The 26,413-nt window shown below is 32.5% G+C and overlaps 2 protein-coding genes across 3 annotated transcripts in view; one reads left to right on the top strand and one right to left on the bottom strand.

Moving 5' to 3' along the window:
• Positions 1-24,905, top strand: part of Slc6a14 (solute carrier family 6 member 14) — a 29,093-nt gene extending 4,188 nt beyond the window's left edge. For both annotated transcript variants that reach the window (XM_020152279.2, XM_074062482.1), the window contains exons 3-14: positions 183-314; positions 1,907-2,068; positions 2,856-2,994; positions 4,640-4,772; positions 7,051-7,191; positions 12,711-12,939; positions 14,391-14,516; positions 15,695-15,813; positions 16,301-16,400; positions 16,756-16,865; positions 21,142-21,309; positions 22,252-24,905. In XM_020152279.2, coding sequence (XP_020007868.1) covers positions 183-314; positions 1,907-2,068; positions 2,856-2,994; positions 4,640-4,772; positions 7,051-7,191; positions 12,711-12,939; positions 14,391-14,516; positions 15,695-15,813; positions 16,301-16,400; positions 16,756-16,865; positions 21,142-21,309; positions 22,252-22,398 — 1,706 coding nt within the window. In that variant the 3' untranslated portion in view covers positions 22,399-24,905. The remainder of the gene's footprint in view (positions 1-182; positions 315-1,906; positions 2,069-2,855; positions 2,995-4,639; positions 4,773-7,050; positions 7,192-12,710; positions 12,940-14,390; positions 14,517-15,694; positions 15,814-16,300; positions 16,401-16,755; positions 16,866-21,141; positions 21,310-22,251) is intronic.
• A 79-nt stretch (positions 24,906-24,984) lies between these two features.
• Ct83 (cancer/testis antigen 83) lies at positions 24,985-26,175 on the bottom strand. The gene is given in 2 exon segments (XM_020152280.1): positions 24,985-25,290; positions 26,134-26,175. Coding segments are annotated over 2 exon segments (348 nt in total).
• Positions 26,176-26,413: the final 238 nt, after the last annotated feature.

Genomic DNA, 26,413 nt, shown 5'->3' with positions numbered 1-26,413 from the left:
GAGAATTCTAAAGTTCTGGGTATCAACTATTTTCTCACAGAACATAGTAAATTTGAGGCCTAAACCCAGGACACTCTTGACTCTACTGTATCAGGAGACTTTAAAAATATTATGCTGCTTGTCAAAGTGCCATTGAGACTTTAAAATGTAACTACACTTTTGTTCTTTTTTGCCTTTATTAGGTGCTTTCTTGATACCTTATGCAATTATGCTAGCATTGGCTGGTTTGCCTCTATTCTTCCTAGAGTGTTCACTAGGTCAATTTGCTAGCTTAGGTCCAGTTTCAGTTTGGAGGATTCTGCCATTATTTCAAGGTTGGTATTAAACAGTTTCATTATCATGATTATTGGTCTATTTGTGCACATAGCTGTCTTAACCAAGTGGAAGAAAGCAATGTTTAAAATTATGATGTTTGGTCTCATAGAACTTGAGAATAGAAAGGTGGCTATCAAAGGAGTGGCTTGTTAGGAGTAAGGGATGTTCATCAATGGATATATGGTTATAGTTATATAAGAGAAATAAATGCAAGAAGTCTGTACATCTATAAATTTAAGAGTAACAGTTAATGATGATAAAATGTACTCTCAAAAATAGTGTACCTTTAGCATTCTCACCAAATAACTGCATGAAGTAACAAACTTGTTAATTTGTCAATTTATCCATTCCACAATGCATATATTCTTCAAAACATCATGCTGTTCATATACACACAATTTTATCAGTCACTTAAAAATTAAAAATACAGGAAATTCTGATACATTTTACCAAAGAAGCATTCATTGTTGTTTTTCTGTATATTTTTCTATCATAGAATTTTAAAATCAAATATTGATTTCTATTTCTGTGTAACTTGGCTAAAGCTATGGGAAGAGTCAGGCAGGACATTAGAGATGTTTGTCAAGGTGTCATTATTTTCCTGTTTTCACCTTTGGAATTCTTTTGGCACATAGTCCTGTTATGTACTAACTTCATGGTTCTAGATCTTTAAATACTTCATATGTAGTTTTGTCTTGCTACCTTTGCATATCTTTTACAAAGCCTCATTCAGAAAAGTTGAAGGATAGATCACTATTTTTTCTTGGGTGCTACTAATAGAATAGGACACTAGTAAAGCTGAAAAATGCCTTGATTGTTATTAAACATCAAACTGACTTTCTCTCTGAAGATTAAATGTCATTTGGTAATTTGCTTGCTGCCAAAAACTATTTGTAAGAGCCTTCATGCAACACGAAAAATAAATTTAACGCGAGGTAAATAGAACAGTGTGCTGGAACATGGGAGAAGCTACTTCAAAAACTAATCTTAAGCATAGGAATAATATTCAATATGCTAAAGGGCATTTTGAAACTACTGAGGCAAAAACATTTTAGAGGTATAAATTCAGAATGTTGCTGAATTGTTGAACATTCTTTGAGCACATGTACTTGTAGAAATATTGTACTATGTCCTTTCAGGACATTAATTCAGAAGCTTCTTTTTTGACTTGTCAAAATGTTGGTTTGCAGATAAAGATATAAGTATTGGTCAATAAGTCAATAAGGCATGAACACAGGAATTTTTAAATGCCCACTCTGCCCCCTCTGATGAGAGTTTGAAGACTTAATAAGAAAGAGTAGTAGACATAGGGTTTATGTGAATTTGATGAGTTAAACTAAGATATTTTCCCTTGGCTTTGATATCTTTTGTTACTAACTGAAAACTATCCCGGAAAGCCAATCATCAGAATACTTTTTAATTTGGGAAGAAACTACTCAGAGAGTATCATCTCTCCATCTCTGACCTCTCCAAATGAAGACAAAGTGTTGTATGAGATGGATCTTTCATTTTGTTAAAATTCAAGATGCAGTTTTTGTGACTTAGCAAAACAAATTTCACACAAGTTTATTTTAATTGTTCTCTTTTCCAGGTGTGGGAATCACAATGGTCCTGATATCCATTTTTGTGACAATATATTACAATGTCATAATTGGCTATAGTCTTTACTACATGTTTGCTTCTTTTCAAAGTGAGCTACCATGGAAATATTGTTCTTCTTGGTCAGATAGAAACTGTAGCAGATCACCTATAGGTAAATTTCATTGATTTAATTTTTAAAATATTATCAACTCCATTCATTTTATCTTCTAAATAAGCTTAAATAATTAAATCATTGTATAATAAAAGTTTTATGTAGTCCATGGGACTACATGTACTCATGTAGAATGTAGCATGAGTAATTTGAAAAATTGATTAATACAACACGCTAATCTTTAAGGGCATCCAGGAAGGCTAACCCATACTTCTTGTGGGCCTAAGTCTTATGAAGGAGAGAAGTAAGAAAATGGGAAAGTGATAAAGAGAGAAAAGTTTTATCCATGATAGTAGTTCTGTGTGCTGGGTATTGTCTATGTTAACATGTTGCTAATCCTTGAGATAATATAGCATCAGTATTATAGGGAAGTACCACTGTAATTATGTATACACATCAGCGAATAAAGTTATAAAGATTTAACATTTTTGAGGAACATAAAGGCATTAGTTTATCTACAGAGGTTAGTAAATAAGTCTACCTACTAAAAATTCCTTGAAGCACTAAATCCAAACTGAAACAATTATTACTCTATAGCTAATATTACTATAAATACATTCACAATTTAAAAGGGCAATAGGTATTATACTCCCAGCTTAGTAGTAGAGATTTAAGATGTTGAATGTACATGGTTTGTTCTGTTTATACTTTTTTTATTTTACTTTTACCAAGTAACAATTTATATAGTGATTTGGGAATTTTACCGTTAAAACTCTTTTCCAGGCAAGTACTCTTGTAAAACTAAGTACACATCTGTGTCTTTTTATTTCCTTTTTATCATTTTTAGTAACTCATTGTAATGTGAATACAGAAAAAGGAAAGATCATCCATGTGAATATAAGCTGGGTAGATGCCAACAATTTTACCTGTATCAATGGCAGTGAAATTTATCAGGCAGGACAGCTTCCCAGTGAACAATATTGGGAGTAAGTACACTATATGATTTAATTCTTAAACAGATGCTATGAAGAAGTTTTTATACACAGCTGAAAACTGTTTTCCAGTTCCATCCCTAACTCACATAAATAGAAAAAAAGGGGAACCATTGATTGCTTTGAACAAAACATATACAAATGTTCAATTATAATAAAGAAGTTCTAATGATAAACACTTGGATAATGGGTAATACTGGTGGCAAAATTGCTTTTTAAAGCTGCATTTGCTCTTTACCTGTTTTGTAAGCAAACGGGGTTTTATTTACTTTTATTAATTTTAAATAGCCTCTCTTTAGTGTCTTTATACCTATCTTTTATCCTTAGCTAACTTTCTTGACTCTACTGGTGAATGAGCTCTTCCTCATCGACCTGTGACTATTTCTTAAAATATTATTTTTAAGTGATACAGAAAAATATAAAAATTTACATATTACTGGGGTACTATGTGGTATATTGATGCATATACATGTTGTTATAATAAGGCTAAACATATTTGTCTCCTCAAGCATTTATAATTTCTTTATGGTAAAACTTTCAAAATCCTTTTCATAGCTTTTTGAACTGTACATTACTGTTATTTATAGTCACCATACTGTGCAACAGCATACCAGATCTTCTTCCCCCTGTCTAACTGTAACATAGTACCCACTGACCAACTCTTCCCCATCCCCCCATGTCCCCTGACCTCTGGTAGCCACTGTTCCTTTTTTAACTTCTATGATATCAACTGCTTTAGATTCTACATATTTTTCTGTGAGTGCCTTATTTCACTTAACACAATGACCTCCAGTTTGTTCCATGTTGTTACAAATGACAGGATTTCATCCTTTTATATGGCAAAATGGTATGCCATATATGTACTGTATTTTTTTTTATCAAGTCATCATTTGATGGACACTAAAGCTGTTTTCATTTCTTGGATGGTGTGAATAGCGCTGCAATAACCTGGCAGTGAAGATGTCTCTTCAAAGTACTGATTTCCTGTGGATACATACTCAATAGTGGAATTGCTAGCAGATCTATCAGTAATTTTTAAAGAAACATCCATATTACTTTCCACAATGTGACTCTAAAGCCACAAAGAAATGTTTCCAACTATGAAGCTAAGAATTGAGAATCTAAATCCATGCATGTTGCTAGTGGTAATCATGGAATTCTACAGAAAGCTTTTGAGAAAGATGTGAATAATTGGACAATTTGTGTTTCATGATATCTGAACGTATGGAATAAGGAAATATTTAATACAATTTGAAATGTTTTCTTCATTATTTTAATTTGAGAGAAATACATACAATATTGAGTCAAATGAAATCAGCAAATATAAAGTTATTTCCTTTACACAAAGGAGCTTGAAATATTAGGGTGATATCATAGCTAAAGAAATTAGTAACTCTTTCATTCTAGGTTTTAGAAATTTGAACTGGTTGTGGTTAATCCTGAATTTCAGAGTGTGACATTTTAAGGAATTATTTTTGTGCCTTCATATGTAGTACCTATCAATGAAAGGCTCAAGGGCACTGATATATTAATAAGATACAATATTTATGAAACTTCTCCTTGGATGAAACATATTGCAAAGTTCAGTATTTTTGAAGACAAATGATTCTGTGTTCATAAAAGGATTTATGTGTTTCAGTAAAGTGGCACTTCAACGGTCAAGTGGAATAGATGAGACTGGAGAAATTGTGTGGTATTTAGCACTTTGTCTTCTTCTGGCTTGGCTTATAGTTGGAGCAGCACTATTTAAAGGAATCAAGTCTTCTGGCAAGGTAATTTGGAAGACACATTAGCTAGTGGTCTAATTGCTTTCCAAATTCATTGTAGTTCAATCAAACATCAGTGTATGTTTTTCTATAATGGGTATGTTCAAATATGTGAAAACCTTTTAAGAAAGCATTCTAGTTTTAAATAAATACATAAGATCACTGCTCTTGTTAAAAATGAAGCAAACACTCATATAAAAATTGTACAATTATTTAAAATTGAGGCCTGAGAGTATATTTAAAATTTTTATCTCCCACCACTATATAGATAAACATCTTGAATTCAAATATATAGTATTGTAATGTAATGTTTGGTTTGGAAAGTCTAGTTCCATGTTAGAAAGAGAGAGAGAGAGAGAGAGAAAGAGAGAAACATAGCTTGCAGCCTTTTAAATTAGAGCTTTCCAGAACTGACTCAGAATAGTCTCTCTCAGTGATGGGCCCTCTTCTACAAAAATATTCTGTCATACTTTCCCTTGTCATTGTTTTATTTTTTAAACTTTCAGAAAGCATAATGGTAATTTTAAAGAACAACATAAAATGTTCTCTCTGAGCAGTTACACAGTACTTAGAAAAGTGAATGTTTATGTGTTCTAACTACTGGAGTGAAAATTCCTGAAAGGTGGAGACAGGAATAACTGTAGCTACCCTCTTTTTGTTACTAGTTCAATATCCAGCATATTCAATTAATGCTAAGATGTAATGAGACTTGCTGTTACATTGTAAAAACACTGTGAACATCGCAAACACAGTAGAAATTTTCCAACATGTTCCAATGCACATTTTTTGAAACTCTGGATTCCTTTCTGATGTTAATATTGGAAGAGTCCATAAAAGGATATTTACCCAGCCAATTAATTTTTATTGATCTCTGGATGACTTTTTTGGATAATCTCCTTGGGTACATTGTAAAACATAAGACATCTATGGATCAAAGAAATCCTTTGTTTTATTGAAAAGCCAGCCTGAAAAGCAGTCTGGAATTATGTGCTATCTAAGACAGAAACAGCACATTGTACATGTGCCGTCAAATTCTCTTAATGGAAACTTGAAGTAACAAGTGTTCCATATGTATTTTTTTATTATTATTTTATTATTCATATGTGCATACAAGGCTTGGGTCATTTCTCCCCCCTGCCCCCACCCCCTCCCTTACCATCCACTCCACCCCCTCCCTCTCCCCCCACCCCCTCAATACCCAACAGAAACTATTTTGCCCTTATTTCTAATTTTGTTGTAGAGAGAGTATAAGCTATAATAGGAAGGAACAGGGTTTTTGCTGGTTGAGATAAGGATAGCTATACAGGGAGTTGACTCGCATTAACTTCCTGTGTGTGTGTATTACCTTCTAGGTTAATTCTTTTTGATCTAACCTTTTCTGTAGTTCCTGGTCCCCTTTTCCTATTGGCCTCAGTTGCTTTTAAGGTATCTGCTTTAGTTTCTCTGTGTTAAGGGCAACAAATGCTTGGTAATTTTTTAGGTGTCTTACCTATCCTCACCCCTCCCTTGTGTGCTCTTGCTTTTATCATGTGCTCAAAGTCCAATCCCCTTGTTGTTTGCCCTTGATCTAATGTCCACATATGAGGGAGAACATACAATTTTTGGTCTTTTGGTTTATTTTTGTATCACCATACATTAGAATATGAGGGGATTTCATTGTGATAATTCCACATATGTGTACAGTATACCTTGAACAAGTTTATCTTCTCTATTATATTTCCATTTCCTCCTGTCTTTCTTTCCCCCTCTTCTAAACAGTGTTTTGTGGGTTTCATTATGCTGTCTCCATATGTATCTATGCAGCATACTTCCATTCATTTTAATAAAGCTTTCATGGGATTTGGACATGTACTAGTAGTTCTTTGGGAATCGAATATACACCAACCATTGCAGAATTTATAATCATTTCTCTTTTTACCTCAATGCAAAAAAGTTGAATGAAAGGAGGCATTCAAACCCTCATACACTTATGAGAACATATTTAGGAAAGCATTTCATATAGATCCCAAGTTATTTATACCAATATTATACCAATTTTACAACCTGAACTTGAGAAGTATTGCTTCTTATGTCAATGTTTTTGAAAATGGATCATTTTAGAGTGGTGAGAACAGAAATGGGAAATTATGTTAACTTTGGTATTGGTATCATCAGACTTATTAATAACCTTCTAAAACCTCCAGTACTTAATTTAATAATCTCAGCTGGCTAGTAATAGTTCTTGTATACAATTATATACCATGATTTTAAAATATCATTAACTTCTGGTTGTTTTATTTGGTAGGTTGTATATTTTACAGCTCTTTTTCCCTATGTGGTTCTACTCATTCTGTTAATTCGAGGTGCAACACTGGAGGGTGCATCAAAGGGCATCTCATACTATATTGGCGCACAGTCGAACTTTACAAAACTTAGGGAAGCTGAGGTAAGATTTAATTTTGATTTAAAATTAACTAAGGAAGTAAACCTTAATATCAAATACAAAGCTTTTTGGTTCCATTTAAGTGTCATAGTACAGAAACTTACAAAAGAATATGCACTTAAATTTATTAGAGTTTCTAACCACTACAATATCTGATTTAGTTATGTAACATGACACTAATACTCACTATTGGAGATAAGATAATTTTTGGCAATAGAATTTTTAATTAATTGTACAAAGGTGTTTATTGTGATATTTCCATGCATATAATGTACTCGAATCACATTCACCACCCCCATTACTCTCCCTTATCCCTCTCCCCCTTTTTAAAATATAATTTTAATGTGTTTTATTATTCTATTTTCACATATGCACATAATATACTTTAATCATACTCATTCCTCTTCACCACCCTCCTTTTTCCTCCTTCTTTCCTACTGGCCCTCTCCAAAGAGTCCTCACTTTTACATTCATGTCTATTTTAGCAATAGAATTTTAAAAGTCATTTTATTCATGTAACTGATCCTATTTGATCAACAGGACTAGGGGATTATTAATTTTCAAAAGGATATTTCATGCATCAATACCTACAAATTGATGACTAGGGCTATGTGATTTATTGGATAAACTTATGGTAGCTTTAAAGATTGCCATTGAAAGTTGAATATTCTACTATATATTTTAATTGTCATCAAATGTTAATATGTCAAAAGCAAGATCAAATTTTGACCAATGGAATATAAAGTTAAAACTGAAATTTGACATGGATTAAGCATTCCATAAATAAAACTTTGGTTCCAGAAACCTAAACATGTGCCATGAATATAAACGGAATAACCCTCTTTTATATTTAGTCTATATTTAGGTAATGGCTCTGGCATGGGTACATATTTTTAAAAATAATTTAACAGCAGAGAACATTAACAATAAGTGTATTCTAGATACTATGCTTCTATTAATACAACCTATGACTGTTTTCACTTTTTTAGTAGTCAACATCACATTCTTGTATATATTAAGCTTCTGGTCAGCTAAAAACTCACAATTTTATGGTAAAATACTGAAACACTTATGTTAATATTATCTGCTATACTAGCAGTGCTCGCCAAAACAGATATTAGTTTTAGTTTGCTATGGTCTTCATAGAGCTAATATTAATTTCCAGTCATTGGCATCTTCTAAATACTTATAATTGGATATTTATTTTCTGCAGAATTTTTCTGTTAAGCAATGTCAAATTTATCAGCTTTTAATCATGGAAATCTGTCATTTATTGTTTTCAAAATTGAAAGGTCAATTCCTAGTTTTGGTTCCTTTTACTGTGCCCAACAATTGGTACTCAATAATTAAAAACAATGGCTCTAAATTATTTCAGAACTATGACATTATATTATTTTAGTCTTGGAGATTAAAGTACTCGATATGTCCACAGACCATCTTAATGCATTTCTTCATTTATCTTGGGCCTCACTCTTTTTAAACTTGTTTGTTAATCTCTTCCCAACGAAAAGACCATTTTTGATGCTGAATAAGAAACAAATAAAATGGAAGTTGGGATACATCATCTTCTCTCTATTAGGTTATTAAACAAAATAAAATAAGTTAATGCACTGTGGAAATGGTAAATTCATATAAATATGACCTAATACAATTATCTCAACTATTAATGTTATATTATATTTTTACATTTGCAGCTTTTTTTTTTATTGGAGCTACTAGAGTTTCAATTGCATGACTCGTGCTTGCTAGGCAAGCCCTCTGCCACTTGAACTGCACCTTCATGCCTTTTTGCTTTTTAGTTATTTTTTATATATGGTCACGTATTTTTTTCTTGGGACTGGCTTTGTATTCACAGGCCTTCTACTTATGCCTCTTGCATAGCTGGGACCATGGATGTATAAAACTATACCCAGCTTATTTGTTGAGATGAGGTCTTACTAAATTTTTCCCAGGCTAGCCTCAAACCATGATCTTCCCCATTTATGTTTTCCAAGTAGTTGGGATTATAAGCATGAACCATGATGTCCAGCTACTTCCAACATTTTCCCTAAGACGTAGACTCGCTATTTTTGTTTGTTTGTTTTCCTTTATTGTTGTGCTGGGTAGGGTACATTGTGGCATTTACATAAGTGTGTACAATGTATAGACCACTATTTTCTTTAAACTTAATAACTTAGAGCACAGTTTGATATTCTTTAAGTAACCTTTACAAGTGTCAGACACTTGGGCTTTATAAGTTCCTTGAAACTACACTGAAATATTTATTTGACTTTTATATTTGATCTATATTTCAGTGTCTCTACTTAAAACTTCCTTGAAACACACAATTTAATCTTTACACCCCTCCACTGCCCAAGACAACATGACCCATTTCATCTCTTTTGGATTTGCTGGCCATAACAATTATTTTTCTTAGATTTTTTTTATTTCTTGCAATCCATATTCTAAACACAGGGTCTTAAATATATATATAGATATAAAATATATAAATATTTATATATATAAATATATATACATATAAATATTTATATATATAAATATCTATATATATATTTCCCTTTTCTTTAATGTCTGAACTCCATTGAGATCCTCAGAAAAGTAGAGAACCTTACAAATCTATAGCTAGTGAGGTCTTTAGAAAGTATTTTATTAACTACCTCATTTTATAGCAATGAATCTGAGACCCAGAAAGATATATGTATACAGTCAATTAGTGCAACTTGAATTAATATTCCTTAATTCCTAATAGTATATATAGGTATGAGATTGATAGATATGGAGATTAGAACCATGTTTGGAATTTAGTTCACTTTGTTTGCATCCTAAGTACCCTTCATGGAATGCAGTAGCATTCCTACACTACCCAGAACTGCCACATCCACGCCCAGTTCCTGCTGAGTCACATTCACATGCATAATATAGTAAGGAAGGAGGCTCAGAGGCCAATATAAGCATGCTATTAATCTCTTAATGTGGACAGCAGCTTAAAAACAAGAGAGCATTGCATTTCTAACATGATTTTGTTATACATAAATAAAATAACCTTGCTCTGTGTATGTATGTGTTCATCTATCATATATCCAACATCTATTTTTCTTCATATTGATGCCCTACAATCTAGCATCAAACTGTATTCTAGAGACCTAGTAATATTTTATTCCCTAACAACTTTGTTTCTATTTAAGTAATTTCCAATGGAGAAATTACTTTAAAATTCTATAAGTAACTAAATAGCAATGTATGATAATTTCCCATAGTTATAATAATATCTACTACTGAGCATCCTGTTAATTGCTTTGTATGTGCTTTCTCATTTTTTGTCACATCATTCCTTAGACACCATTGTTATTATTATTACTATTATTAATGCCCATCTTATAGATGAAGAAACAGGCTTAAAGAAGTTGGATCAATTGAAGTCAAAGGGAATGAGAGACTCTTTTTGACTTTAGAGCCAGAATTGTTAGCCTTCATGTTATATTGCCTGCCTTATACCTACTAACTCAATTTTTAATAGACTAAAAACACCTTTCCCCATGTTTGCCAGTCCTGTTAGTTGAAATCAGCTCAATTAGATTTTTTTCCTTTGAGGTAATGTTATATTCAAAGAATTTCACTCTTAAAATGGATTAAATTAAATTAGTTTCAAGACTAATTACTAGCCTTTAACAAAGCTATAGGAAGGACAAATTGTAAAAAGGGGAAGAATAAATGGATAGGACTAAATGAAGAGAGTGTGTGGGTAGATGCCTAGTACTAGCCTTGCTAAGAATTAATGTAATAAAGTGTAGTATTAGCATAAGTATAGACATATAGAACTGTGGAACAGAATAGTAACCTCAGAAAAATTCAAGAAGAAATGAAATTTGGTATGTGGAAGAAGTGGCAATGTAGAAGTGGGGAAAGGGTAGATTATCTAACTGATATCATTGGTATGTAATTGATGTTAATTACATGAATTGAACAGTTGATAACATGAATAGTTGATAATATGAATTGGGAATTCCATGTATTACTATGTACAATATCAATTTCAGGTGAATTTAAATTTTAACAATATATAGGTAAAATCTTTCCTTTTAGAAACTACAGAATAGTATGTTTATAACCTTGGGCTAAGTATTGTTTTTAAGTAGCAGAGATCAAAGACCACACATATAAGCAAAAATGGATACATTCAGTTATATTAAATCAACAACAAAAACTTTAGTTTTTCAAAGGACACAATGTGAAGGGATGAAAAGAGCCACAAATTGGGAGAAAAACTCAACATATATAATAGATTAAGGATTAGAATCCAATAACATAAAGAATTCCTAGAAATCAAGCTTGGTACAGTGATATGTACCTGTCATCTCAGCTATGGTGAGAGAGGTGTAAAATAGGAGGATCATGGTCCAAGCTAGCGGGGCAAAATGTGAGGCCTTATGCCATAATAACCAATGCAAAAAGGTCTGGCAGAGTAGCTCAAGTACTAGAATGACTGCCTAGCAAGTGCAAAGCCCTGAGTTCAAACCCCAACACTGCCAAAATAATTCCTAGAAATTAAATAAGACAAATAATCCAAACAAAAAAATTCAATAGAAAATAAATACATAAAGACACACTAACTCTTGTAAGTAATGAGAGCAATCAAAACTTTTATTTCACAGCTAATACATTGAATCAAATATAAAAATGCTGACCAAGTGTTGGTAAGGATGTAGAGGAATTGGAACTCCCATAACAAGGTGGTGGGAATGCAAAGTGGTACAATTACTTTGGAGAATGATTTGGTATGATTTAGTTAAAAAAAAAGAGATGTAAGTATGATATAGTTGATATATTGTAAGAACCTTTGTAAATGCCACAATGTACGCTCACTCAGCATAGCAATAAAAGGGAAAATACTTTTAAAAAGAGGATGCATATATTCTTTGACATAACACTTCTTTAATATATTATAAAAGGCAGGTATAAGAATATTATCCAGTTACATGATAACAAAATATTGAACAACCTGACATCCATCAACAGGAGAAAAGATAAATTGTATTATTATATAGTGGGGCAATAGAAAAGTGAAAAAAATGACTAAAACTGCATATATTTAATTAACCCACATGTATTTGCTCATATTCCTTAATTGTTGATTTATAAAATTGAAATTTTATATGCCTCAACTCCATAATGGGTAAAGAGAACAATACTGATTGAGAAAAGCAAGTTGTAAATATTTACATGCATCAAAATAACTTTTTGGTGAATTCAAAGCCATAGTGTAAAATTAAATATAAAGAATAATAAACAACAGTCAAGACCCCGTAGTTACCACTGGAAAGTGGAAGGGTGATAAGATCAGGAAGGGGCACAAAGAGGCTTTAATTAAAAAGACTCATAACATTTTATTTCTTAAGCTGATTCGTAGGCACTTAGGATGATTTTTTTCATTTTATAGTATAGACTCACATGTATATGTGAAAATATCTTATGCAAATGAAAAATTAAGAGTATATGTTTAAAACATTAATTTTCTCTTACAGGTTTGGAAAGATGCTGCCACTCAGATATTTTATTCTCTTTCTGTGGCTTGGGGTGGCTTAGTTGCTCTGTCATCTTACAATAAGTTCAATAACAACTGCTACTCTGATGCCATTGTAGTTTGTTTGACAAACTGCCTCACTAGTGTGTTTGCAGGATTTTCTATTTTTTCTATTTTGGGACACATGGCTCATATATCTGGAAAAGAAGTCTCTCAAGTTGTAAAATCAGGTATATAATGTTATATATTTATCAACTTTAATTCAATGTAGCTCACTTATGAAACTCTAATATAGTTTATAGCAATTTACACTCATGATTTAGGGTATGCATTTTCTTATTTTATACAGTTAGTTTTTTAAATTATATAATAATTTTAAGATGGTCTGGATCAATAAGAGTATATTAGAGAACCACTGCTTAAGGTCCATTTTTTCTGAATGTTATGTAGTCCTTTATATGAACCCTTAATACACAGTTATAAGTTTCAAGTATTATTCTAAGCATTTTCTATGCCTTATGAGAGATAGACATTGTATATACATTCCCCTAAGTACAATCACAGTATTGGTTCTGAATTTTTACACGCATCATATAATATAGAGGCTCAAATAATCTTGAGTGTACAGCTGATTAATGAACTTTCTAACTGTAAAGATGTTAGCTCAAGATGTTCCATTTTCTGGCTAAAATTATTAGAATATGAATCCTAGGATTCTTTAACTAGGAGGTCCTTTCTAAAATTTTATTATATTTAGTATCATTTGATAGAAATACTGGTGAGTGATAACAGAATGTCTGTATTAAGAGGGACCTTGGAGATCATTTAGAGTCTAGCTTTTCACAGTGGAAGGATGCTCAGAAATGGTATTTGTGTCTAGCATAAGGTAAAATATTTAGAAAGTGATAGAGACTAGAATAGAAGGTAATTTCCTCTGGTAAGTTAGAGAGATTTAAAATACTTAAAGCTGAGGATCATATAATAAGGCTAGAACAAATAGAAAGCACCTACAAAGGTAACATAGGAACCAAGATTCAGTTTATAGTTTTAATATATACAATTTGGCAGATACCCATAAACTGATTAAAATAACATTACTCACAGTGATTCTGGATAAATATTTGGAAAGAAGGTTGAAGATTTAAAAGTCAGTTCCATACATTCATCTTTCTTGGTACTGCAATAGGGTTAGAATTTCTTGGCTAAGATAAGGTGACCTAATTTAGGTTTCTCACATTAACGACAGTTGTTATCCTTCTTCATCATCTTAAAAAATATATAATCAGGACACAGGCATAATAACACATGCCTGTAATAGCAGCACTTGAGAGGCTGAAGCGGGAGGATTGTGAGTTTAAGGACATCCTGGGCTGTGTAGGGAGAACCTGTCTCCAAAAAAAAAATGAAATCAGTTAAACAAAACCAATAAAATATTTAAATTTCTTATGTGAGTAATGTTCCATGTATAAAATATGTATCATTAGTTTAATTCATGTCATATTAGCATATCATAAAACAACCAAGTCAAATATTTTAAAAAGTGAAATTTGTGTAGTTGGTAAAGATTGTATGTCATGGATTGCATTGCCAATCAAGATGAGATTTTTGTAGCATCTTTGTAAATGTCCAAATATGTGAATTTCCTTGGCAACTAATATAAAATTCCACACATTTTTCTTAGGTTTTGATTTGGCATTCATTGCCTATCCAGAAGCTCTAGCCCAACTCCCAGGTGGTCCATTTTGGTCCATATTATTTTTCTTCATGCTTTTAACTTTAGGTCTTGATTCTCAGTTTGCTTCTATTGGTAAGTAATACGTCCAGTGTTATCATATCTCATATTTTCCTTTACTTGAAAACATCCTTTTCTTACTGCTATTACCTCTTCTAGCTGTTACTCATGGAATAATTTTTCTGAAGTAATTTTTAACTTAAAATTTAAATACAGAAAAATGCAAGATAATCAAATACCTGACACTCAAAAGATACAAATATTAATATTTTATCATATTTGCTTCACATATATTTAAAAAATAAACAGTGAAATTGAAGTCTCCTGTTTCTTTCATGAATACAATTAACTTTTTCTTCATAAAGGCAATTGTCATCATGGATTGTGTGTTATTCACTCTATGTTTGTACAGATCCATATGTAACATAACTTTTAAATATTTCAAACAAGTGTGAAGTTTCTTAGCATACACATTATTTTGACATTTTTATATGTATTATGAATCCATATTGAGACATAGATATATTGATCTATTTAATTCCCAATATATTGCCCTATTGATGGGCATATGAATACCTTTTTAAAAATTACACTGCTGCAATAACTACTTCTGCATGGCTCTATGTACACATGAGGATTTTCCCTAAGGCATACAACTACAAATTCTGAAACAATTTTTGTCACAGAATTCTCTTACATAAAGCATTCTTGTAGTTTATTCTGTTTACAGCAGAAAGTCCAGATTCCTCTAATCACAACTTTCAAAGACCTCAAACATCTTAAACATATTTCTTAATCCTTTCACCCATACATCCTTATGCTTTTGGTGAGTTCCTTCTTTAATTTATGCATTTATTTCTTAAACCTAAAATATTTTCTGTCTCCATGCCTTAGTCACTTATACAAATATTCACCTTATTTGTGTCCTATTTTCCTCTCTTCCTTATAACACTTTTCCAAATGTAGTTTAGCCCCCAGAGATCTATTGCCTTATAGTTGATATCAATGAGAAAAGTTATAAAATAGACTTAAAACAAAGAGAATTTGCATTTGATTTTCATCAAAATCAGCAAGTGGTGACTGCCAAGAGAAGAGACCCTATGGATTAGGAGCAGGGCCCAGAGCATATGCTCAACATATGCTCATAAATTGTATTAATAGAAGCTGAATTCTGTTAATAGAAGTTGAATTCTGCTAATTCTGTGATTAGTCTTATGGGGTTGACATATAGAGTGTTATTTTTTCCTTTGAAGAAACAATTACAACAACGATTCAAGACTTATTTCCCAATGCAATGAAGAAAATGAGGGCTCCTATAACTTTGGGTTGCTGCTTGGTTTTGTTTCTCCTTGGTCTCGTCTGTGTGACTCAGGTATACTACATTTTTTTTCTTTTCCTACACAAAATATTACTTGGTGCATACTTTAGAATCTAAATAAAAAGTACTGAGACTTAGGAGGTAGTGACAAGCATATCAAGGGTTTTCAAGTTTTAGCCTATTTGTGTCCTTGTAACTGTTAGTAAGTATATTTTGCAGAGGAAGAGGCCCAATGATGACAATTTCCCCAGTTACATAAAGATTACAAACTTTAAACATACATTATTCATTTTCAGCAGCTACTACAGAACATAGAGATACTGCATGGTATTTTGATAATCAACTATTCCACATGCTTTTTCCCCAATGACTCAGTGTAGAATGAAAGGCTTTTGAAATAAATATACCCACATTTATATGTATATTTGAAAGACTCCTCATATGTTAGCATTAAGTTCTAATTAATGGATTCTATTTGAACATTTCACTAAGCCTAGAAATAATTAAAATGTACTAAGAAGTAATTGATATTTTTTGGTAGGCTGGAATTTACTGGATTCAGCTGATTGACCACTTCTGTGCTGGATGGGGCATTTTGATTGCAGCTATACTGGAAATAGTAGGAATCATCTGGATTTATGGTAAATAGTGACTATAGAATTATTTATGAGTTTCATAAAATAGTTAAGTTTGACTCATTTTTGTTATGTTTACATAATTATATTATTAATAATTATTCTATTATAATAGCAATATTGTAAGAAAAATTGTAAATGCCATAATGTACCCCACCCAACACAATAAAAAAAGAATAAAAAGAAAAAGGAAAAAGAGAAATACCTATAAAAACATAAAGGAAATATAATTGCAAGTGTGTGCTTCATTCTTGTGGTTCAGGAAAATATTTAGATATAGAAAGACCATTTAAGTGACAATGATTACTTAAGAAAAGTATGAACAAGAGTTCAATGGATTATTTGACATTGTCTTCTTTAGGAGGGAACAGATTCATTGAAGACATAGAAATGATGATTGGAGCAAAGAAGTGGATATTCTGGCTCTGGTGGAGAGCTTGCTGGTTTGTCATTACACCTGTCCTATTGACTGTAAGTAATTGTATGCTGTGAGTTTGATATCAATAATGCAAACATTTAAGTGTTTCTAAGAAACTTAAAGAATAATTCATATTGAAGAGAATTAAGAAAAAGTAATATTGTAATAAATTATTTTCAGGTTTTGTAGTATTTATGGCTGGTACCTCCAAACTAAACAAAAGCAGATTATTTTGAGGCCATGATTTTAAACCTTTACCATTTGAGAAAATAAAGCGCCACCTAGATGTAAAAGTTATCAGTAATTTAAATTATCAATACAATAAAACATATCCATAGGATAAATAAAAACAAAGCATAAATTTGCTCATTATCTAAAAGATATGCTGAGCCATCAGAAATGTTCTTAACTTCTTTGCCAGGTACAGAAATAGAAAGGTAGATAAGGGCCAGATTTTTAAGGAATTCAGTTTAGCTATTCGGGTTGCTAAAAAACAGCAGTCAGATTTAATCTATATCTTTGTGGAGCAGGTATTTAGTATCTGAAATTACTAAAAGAAAGTCATCTGTGTCAACAGAGGCAAAGGTTTATGTTAGTAAATTCCACAATGGGTACTATTTAGGATCTGAGGGAGAGCAAACTTGTTGAAGAGATATGATACATAGACATGAAATCTTCAAATAACAGTCTAGGAATATAAAAGACTGAGTACCAAAGTAAAAACTTCATGAGATGGAGAATTACTATAGTCTAGAGTTAATGAGGGGGTAGGGCAGTGCCAAAGCTTCGGAGATGTTTTGGTACTCATGGGTTTCATGTTCCAAAGGTTTGCCTGGAAAAGACTACTAAGTAACTTGACCCAGGATTTATTTCACATGTGAAGTATCATATTTGCCTGCATTTATAAGATATTAGGTTTTATTTTTAATATAATGACATTACATTCAAGTAGTAACTAGTTCTTGACTGGCTGTGATGAATCAAAATATTTGTATGCACCATATTCTTGCTAAATGTTCTTGAAAGTGCCACTCAATATAATTTTCCTTCTTTGAAAAGTCTGTATAATAAATAAGCCCTTTAACAACTTAGAAGACTCAACTACATACACTTCTTAACCAGTTAATTTTCATTGATTACATAGGTCTGACACTTGGATTTACCTTAAAAAATGCAAAAGTATTAAAAATTAATTGATATACATTACCATTTGTATAAAGTCATGTATATTAGACTTTACTGTTTCTTATTCTCTTGTAATTAGGTACAATTATGGCAATTGTGAAATACACTTAAGTTACTATAATTAAATTAAATTAATGGAATGATTCCATTTTGTTCCAAAATTATACTTGCATCTCCATTTATAAAGATTCTTATAATTACTTGTTTTTAGTAAAACAAATATGATTTTAGAAACTACTAGGTGATTTTAGGGTTTGTTTTACTTTACAGAATAATATTGCTAAATAATGAGTTCTAATGCCTCAATATTTCTCTCTCTCTCTCTCTCTCTCTCTCTCTCTTTCTCTTTCTCTCCAGTGAACAGACTTTCATCCTTGGCCAAGAATAGGAGAAGTGGTAGATAAACTTACAAATCAACTTCCTGAGTAGGAGGTTATAGATACTAAGTAAAAGAAATGAGGAGGTGTGTTGGGTGCCCCGTGACTCATGCCTATAATCCTAACTATTCAAGAGGCAGAGATCAGAAGGATCCCGATTCTGATCCAGTCAGGGTAAAAAGCAAGACCCTATCTCAAAAATTCCGGCCCCAAATAGCTGGTGGAGTAGCTCAAGTGGTAGAGTACCTGTCTACCAAGCTTGAGGCCCTGAGTTCAAACATCAGTACTGCCTGAAAAAAAGGAAAGATATGAGGGGGAGGGATAAAGGGGAGGGATAGTCATGTTTTTTCTTTTGTAATTAGATACAATTACGGCAAATGTAAAATGTCTGGGAATGTCTAGGAATTTTCCAGGGATTCAGGCTCCACCTCTTTTCAAACTCCTTTTATGGTTCTTTCCAGTTATTGCTGTGACAATTGCCATGACAGTGGCCCTGGAGGGTTTATCGTTTAGCAAGCAGATTGGGATTATCATGAAGTTACATGTTGTCTGATGTTCATTTTGTCAGCCATTTTAGATAATCTGTCTGATGTTCACTCTGGCAACCATTGTAGATAATCTGAGAATTAGCTGTCCAGAGTGCAAGGGAGTAAACCACAGGAGAGAAAGCTCTTAAGACAAAAGAAAACATGGAGATTAAGACTGGCTACGTAGATAAACATGACAACAAGACATACATTTCCGAGCCTAAATTCTCATGCTGGAAAAAGTTCCAGGAAAATAATCACAGGGCCACAGCAACCAGTTGCCAGGTTCCAGGTTCCTGCCAAGAGTTCCAAAGAGTTCTCTCAATCTCCCAGAAGGGAAAATCCAAGTGTTGGTGACTCCTCACAATGGAGATATCTCTTAAACTCCCAGAAGTGAGTCTCTCTACCGATTAGGTGTCCCTGACAGTCTGTGTCATTTGTAGGCAAGTGTCTCTGCCTTACTTACAGTAGACACTAGATACTAGATACAAAAGAACAAAAAATCACCCCTGACATTCCTTTACTACTGATTGGTAGCTTTCTTATTTACAAGAAATGGTTCTCTAATGGGGCTCATAGACGATCAGGTCACATCCCATCTGGGGTGCAAAACCTGTTACCAGTTTTTGCCCCCAAATTGGGTGTTTTTTCCTTCCCAGAATTGTGGAACCAATAACAAGACTGAGCACCAATTGAAGAGTGAAGGTGACTTTTATTCTTACCCAAGAATAGAAGTGGGAGATAAACACTTGCAATTCAACATCTCCTTAATGTCTTGACATTTCTAGCAGACTTTAAAAAAACATTTAAAAATAACTTAAAGTGATTTCATCTTTTAAGATTCAGATTTCACAATATTATGTGAGTTTATATAGAACTTGATTTTGCTCAGTAAGATTCTGGAAGGGAAGTGTGCTTTAGTAAACATGCCTCAGTGGTATGTTTAAATTCATGTGTGGTTTGTCTGGGGGGAGGGAAGGAGTGCTCTGCGTAGGGCAGAATAATAGAAACAATGGTTAAGCAAGGAGAGAAGCATGTTCACTATGGTGTTCTTTCACATTCTCATTTAATTAATATATATAACAGCTAGCTTGTAGCATAGAAAAAACATGTTATATAAGTTAATTTCCTTTGGGTATATACCAATAGTGGGATTGCTGGATCATATGGTAGTTCTCCTTTCAATTCTTTGAGGAACCCCCGTACTGTTTTCCATAATGGCTGTACTAATTCCCATCTCTACCAAAATGTGCAAAGGTTTCCTTTGGTATTGTCAATAATATATTCAAAGAAAATGAAGTTAATATAATAAAGAGAAATCTTTACTCCCATGTTCATTGCAGCACTCACTATTCACAACAGATAAGAAACAGAAATGACCTAGGTGTCCATCACCTCATAATTGGATAAAGAAAATATGGTATATGTAAACAACAGAATACTATCCAGCCATTAAAAATGAAGTCTTGTCATTTGTGAAAACATGGAGAAAACTGGTGATCATTAAGTGAAATAAGCCAGGCACAAAAAGACAAGTACTTCATGATCTCACTCATAGAAATCTAAAAAATTGATCTAATAAAAGTTAAAAACAGAATGGTGGTTACCAGAGGTTCAGGTGTGTGTGTGTGTGTGTGTGTGTGTGTGTGTGTATACAGATCTCAGTTACACTTAGATTGGAGTAAGAAGTTCTGGTGTGTTATTGCATAGTAGGGTGTTTATAAATAAAAATTATGTGCTGTACATTTTAAAAAGTTAGAAGAGGATTTTGAAATGTTTTAGGAAATAAACTTTTAACTTGTTTTATACAATATGCAATATATATATATATATTTGGTACCCTATAACATGTCAATTTTTGTTATGTATCAGTTGAAAATTAATAAATTTAATTAAAATTAAAAACTTAAAAGGTCAATAGCAAATTTCAGATTTATTTTACTTTCATTATGATATATGATCAAGGTTTTATTGAAATATATGCTAAATGAGTATTCATATCTTTTATGAATATAGGGAGGCATTAATTTTGGAAGAATTTATTCAAAGTAAAAATAGATGTTTAATTCATTTCATATTGTTATCTTCTGGCTTGTTATCTAATTATCTTAGTTCCTTAGTTGTAGTTTCATTTTCATTGATTTTGATAAATTACTTCTAAGTAATGGAATCAAATTATTAATCATTTGTACCATAAAGTCTAATCTTTAGCTTTGACTTTTCATATTTTACTTTCACAGGCAATTTTGGTCTGGTCACTGGTAAAATTTCATAGACCCGAGTATGCTCAAATTCCATACCCTGATTGGGCAGTTGCTCTAGGCTGGTGTATGATTATTTTCTGCATTATTTGGATTCCAATTGTGGCTCTCATAAAAATAATTCAGGCTGAAGGAAGCATCCTTCAAGTAAGCACATTAAGATTTAAATATTTTACATAAAATCACGAACACTTTGTACAAAAATGACTAATTTACTTATATGACAGTAATGAGTGTTATGGGATCAAATTAATTATTCTTTCATCTGGCTACTTCTGTACCCCATATAATCATGTTTCTAGGTTATAGTGTTTATATCCTCTATATATTTGTGCGTCTTCCTGTAATAGACTATAAGCTCCTTCTGAGGAGAATCTGGTCTTGCTAGTTGCTGTATCCTCAGGCCCTATTACAGTGCTTAGCAGATAATTCTGATCTCTAAACTTTTACTGGGTTATCCTTGAAGATATATCACAAAGCAATGATTCATTTGCTTTTTATATCCACAGTCTCCACTTTTAAAGTCCCACCTGGTTATAATACAAGTCCTAATAGTATGTTTACACTGAATAAGCCTGGTAACTTATCTTGTATCCTTCTTCCATGGAGGCCTAAAGAAGTGTAGTTGATTATCACTTTCTTACTAGGTAGGCTTAGAAGCCTTGGATTTAAATAAATTCCCAAGCCCATTCAAGAGCATATCTAAATCAAATGTTTGACATTGTTTGTTGAAACACATCCAGTGCACAGGAGTTTAGGTCCTTACCTCACCTTAACCCGAAGGACAGGGTGGAAATGCATGAGAATTCAGTGAAGGTGACACTGTTATTCTACTGGGTTCATGTATCTTCTTCTGAAGTAATTTACACACTTGGTTATTTTTATTTTGAAATTATATGACTCTATTAACAGTTAATTTGACTGTGCACTAAAAATTTAGAATGCCACTTTTTACTTTTCTATGATTGTTATTTAATTGTTGTTAGTAAAAAAACTTTAAAAAATAAATAAATGTATAGTTCAATATTTGTTGGTGCACAGATTATTGTACTTAAATTGTAAGACAAAATTTTATTTGTTACATTTCAGCGTATTATAAACTGCTGCAGACCAGCTTCTAACTGGGGTCCATACCTGGAAAAACATCGTGGGGAGAGATATAAAGACATGGTAGAGCCTGAAAAAGAGACTGATCACGAAATACCTACTATCAGTGGCAGCAGAAAACCAGAATGAGATCCATTTGTAAAAAATATGTGATTGTTGCATAATGTGATTTTTTAGAAGAGGGGAAATGTTTATTTATTTATATGTTAATTGAGTACAAAATGTACATTCTATGTTCACAATAAGGTGATGAGTATTTTTTTCTCACTTAACCAAGAATGTAATGTAAAAATGTGAATCCATTAATGTTAGCAATGTGCTTATATTTCTTATAAGATTTCTACCTGTACAATATACACACATGACTGCTTCACAATGATGTTTTGTAAATACTACTACAATGTTTTCTAATACATTGAAGGTTTTATTTTGAGATGATTGCACAGAAAATAGATATATTTTCTATTATGCAAATGTAAAGGTATTATTTGCTTCTATTTTCTTAACGTACAATCTTTCTTTTTCATTAGATGGAGGAAATCAGTCAGTATAATTAAAAGAAAATGTTCCAGATCAAAGGCTTCACTTACTTGGAATGTCATAAATATATGACATAAATGGACTATTATATGAGGACTATAGTTTAATATTTTTTATCCAAACATGCTTAAAACCTTCATGAATTTATTTTGGCTCATATTTTCTATATGAACTTAGTAGTTTTTTTTTATTTATAAAGAGCAAAATAGACAGAAAAATAAGGATCTTGTGGCTAGTAAGGCATAAATCCAGAAAATAAAATGTAGAAGCTTTGAATATTTCTTTCTCTGGTACTATCTTTGTTACGATGTAATTGGAAGAAAATTAAGACCCATCTAATTTCTATTGTGTTTCACAAAACATAAGTAGTTATATTCTAGATTTAATTGTACATAGACTGTGGATCAAAATGTTAATTATAAAATGACTTTAATCAGATCTAGCATTATTCTAGATTTAATTGTACATAGAATGTGGATCAAAATGTTAATTATAACATGATTTAAAATCTAGCATTTTGTGATTGTGATACATGGTTAATAGATCAAGGACAGTGGTTTTGTCTTATGTGAATAAGTTACTGCTTATGAGTGAAAACACATTTGCATACTAATAGGAGATAAAGTTGTCAAACTTGTCAAGAATGAAGGTATTATGTCCTGGTTTCCTCACAAATGATAATGAAATCCATCATTAATAGCTTTGTACTTGATTATATATTATTTAAAATTGATTGAAACATCACAGCCTAGGATGATAAACTCTACCTAAATCTATAAGGAATGTTTCAGGAATTCTTAAGGGTCTCAATTTAGACTTCAGGGAATAATGACACTAAAATTGTATGCAACATCTCTTATATGTGTACATGCAGTTTTCAAGGAGAGAGTTGACTTTTCATCAGAATATCTAAGGGAACTGTGACTAAAACAAATCTAATAACCACATGTATTACTGCTGGCTTTTTGTGCTTGGCAAAAGAAGTGAAAATATTCACAATAGAAGAAATAATTTTTCTGATATATTATGAATTCCTTTTCCTTCTTTTCTCCTTTTTTTTAGGGGAGGGGAATGCTGGGGTTTGAACTCAGGGCCTCACCCTTGCTAGGCAGGTATTCTAACACTTGAGCCACTCTACCAGCCCACTCCTCTTCCTTCTTCTGATTGATAATTAAAGGAGGGAGGAATGAAAGCATTTCTTCAATTTATACTGGTAATTTATTTTGAGGGGAGGGGGCATGAAGGTTGATAAATAGGCCTATAATTGATCCACCTCAGTGAGTTACACGCACACACACACACACACACACACACACACACACACACATACACAATGGACTCATGTTTGATATTTTGAGTGTTTTCAAGTGCTATTAGCAAATTTCAAGAGATAAATTCCTTAGTTATATTGGATTTTATAAAAATTTTGAAATGGATGAGTGACCACAGCTTAGAAATATTTTAATTTTAATCCACATTATGTTACACACATTCTACCACTATATTTTGGTGCTATTTAAGGTGTGTATTTTTCTCCAAATAAAATAAATGCTTTCTATTTTTCTATAGGCCAATCTTTCAATTCAGAGAAGATTTGGGCACCTTTTAAATGAAAGAATATTTAATTGGATGAAGGGAGATATGAGGAGTTAATCCTTTTCAAAAGCTGACCAAAAAGTATAGTAAAGGTTTGTGTCACTATCTTCACAAGTGTGAAAAACAGATCTTAATGGACTATGTGGCATATTGTAGGGTACCAAATGAGTACAACAATGGCAAGAAACACTATTCTGCATGATAGCAAAGAGTTCCATCTAACTTCACCTAATTTAATGTAAAGCTAAAGACAATTGAGCTTTTATACTGCTAATCATTAGAGAAAATTGTTTTTCAAACTTGAATGAAATCATAATCACCATACCTCAACTCGAATCTTTTTATTGCAGTTTATTGTGAAAGAACCCCAAACTTTTGAACTGATTTTCTTTCTGTATTTTGCTTCTATTCTTTCCCCAGTAAAATATATATTAGCAACTATGTGTAATCAATTCTTTAAAATGTGAGTATAAGCAAATTGATAAATATTTGGGGTTTTGTGTCTGAATTGTCATTGCCTCCACTTTTAAAGAACAATTCATTTTGTACGAATACATAATCAAGTAACTTCAAAGACCTTTAAAGTTTGTCTCTACCCTCTTTACGTGTTGCAACCTTTTCATTGGACTTCCGGGTAACTAATGCACCATTTACTCCCTTAATACTTAGGAAATGTTCCAATTCAGCCTGCTTGTATTCCACGATTCTGAGGTTTACCAGTATTCATTTCTGCATTGCTAGGGAGTGTGGAAAATTATTTAAGATATCCCGAGTGAGGTTGTTGACTGAAAGACTATCAGTATTGCTCCTAGGTGACCAAGCAGGAGAAGTTGTTCTTACTAATGCAAGAGAAGTTGAATTTGATTCCATTTCACCAGTGTTTCTCTGTAAAAGTAATTATACATATGTAGTTCATTGAGTTTAGCAATTTCTAAATACTTCCAGATGACAACATGATTACAAAAATGAATTGATTTCCCTTAAAAGCTTGAAATTAAAAATGTGTGGAATGACAACATTGATTTGGAAGTATGCTTTACCCAGATAGACTGAGGAAAAAAATATATGAAAGTAGCCTTGTAATACAAAAGTACCATATCCTTTGCTTACATTTCTTAGGAAGTCTAGTAGGTCCACATTTGGACCCTGTCTTTGATCCTCATGTAAAAGCACCTCACTTGCAACGTATTTATTACTCTATTTAATTGTTTTTGCATTTACTTACATGTGTATACATTATTTGGGCTACCTCCACCTCACTTGCAACTTTAAATAACACCATGAAACCAACATTTAGACCTGAAGTATTTGTAAATGTCTAGAAAACTCCCCCAATGATGGCAGGAGAAGACAGAGAAGCAAACAAGAAAATGGAGGAGAATAGAAGTGAGAGAAGAGAGAAAAGGCACACATTCTTGAAATTGGATGTAGTGGTGGGGAATGAGCACTTTCAGCTGTGCTTTTCTCTCCAGGTGGATGAAAAGTTGACCATATAGCTTAGTGACTTGGAACAATTTACAACTGACTACAACTGTCAAATCATTGATCAAAATATTGGAATTGTGGAGTGAAGGAGAAAGTCTAGGGCTATTTGTATAAAAAGAAAAGTGAACTCATCCCTTAATTCTTATTTTACTGTCCTTCTATCTATCTTCTTACTCCCCAAAACATGTATTCATCTAACTTAATCTAATTACACACACACAGAAAATATATATACACTTTTACCTGGAATAGCTTTTTACAGACGACAAACACAAAAGCAAACATAATGCCGCTTACTAGGAGCAAAAAGATGCTCATTGTGCCTCTTTGGCTTTTTCTAACTTCTCGGAATAGAGGTAGGTACTCAGCTGGCTGTTGGGAAGCAGGGGGCCGCTAGGCGCCCGAATTGGGGGAGCCTCTGGCCAGGGTGCTGGCTGTCCCTCACCACCTGGTGCAATTGGGATGCTGTGTGGACGTCTAGCTTTACATATTGAAGAGAGTGGGAGACGTCATAATTGGTTAC

Source organism: Castor canadensis, chromosome X, assembly GCF_047511655.1.
Source record: "Castor canadensis chromosome X, mCasCan1.hap1v2, whole genome shotgun sequence".
Classification (NCBI taxonomy): domain Eukaryota; kingdom Metazoa; phylum Chordata; class Mammalia; order Rodentia; family Castoridae; genus Castor; species Castor canadensis.
This window is presented reverse-complemented; position numbering and strand designations above follow the sequence as displayed.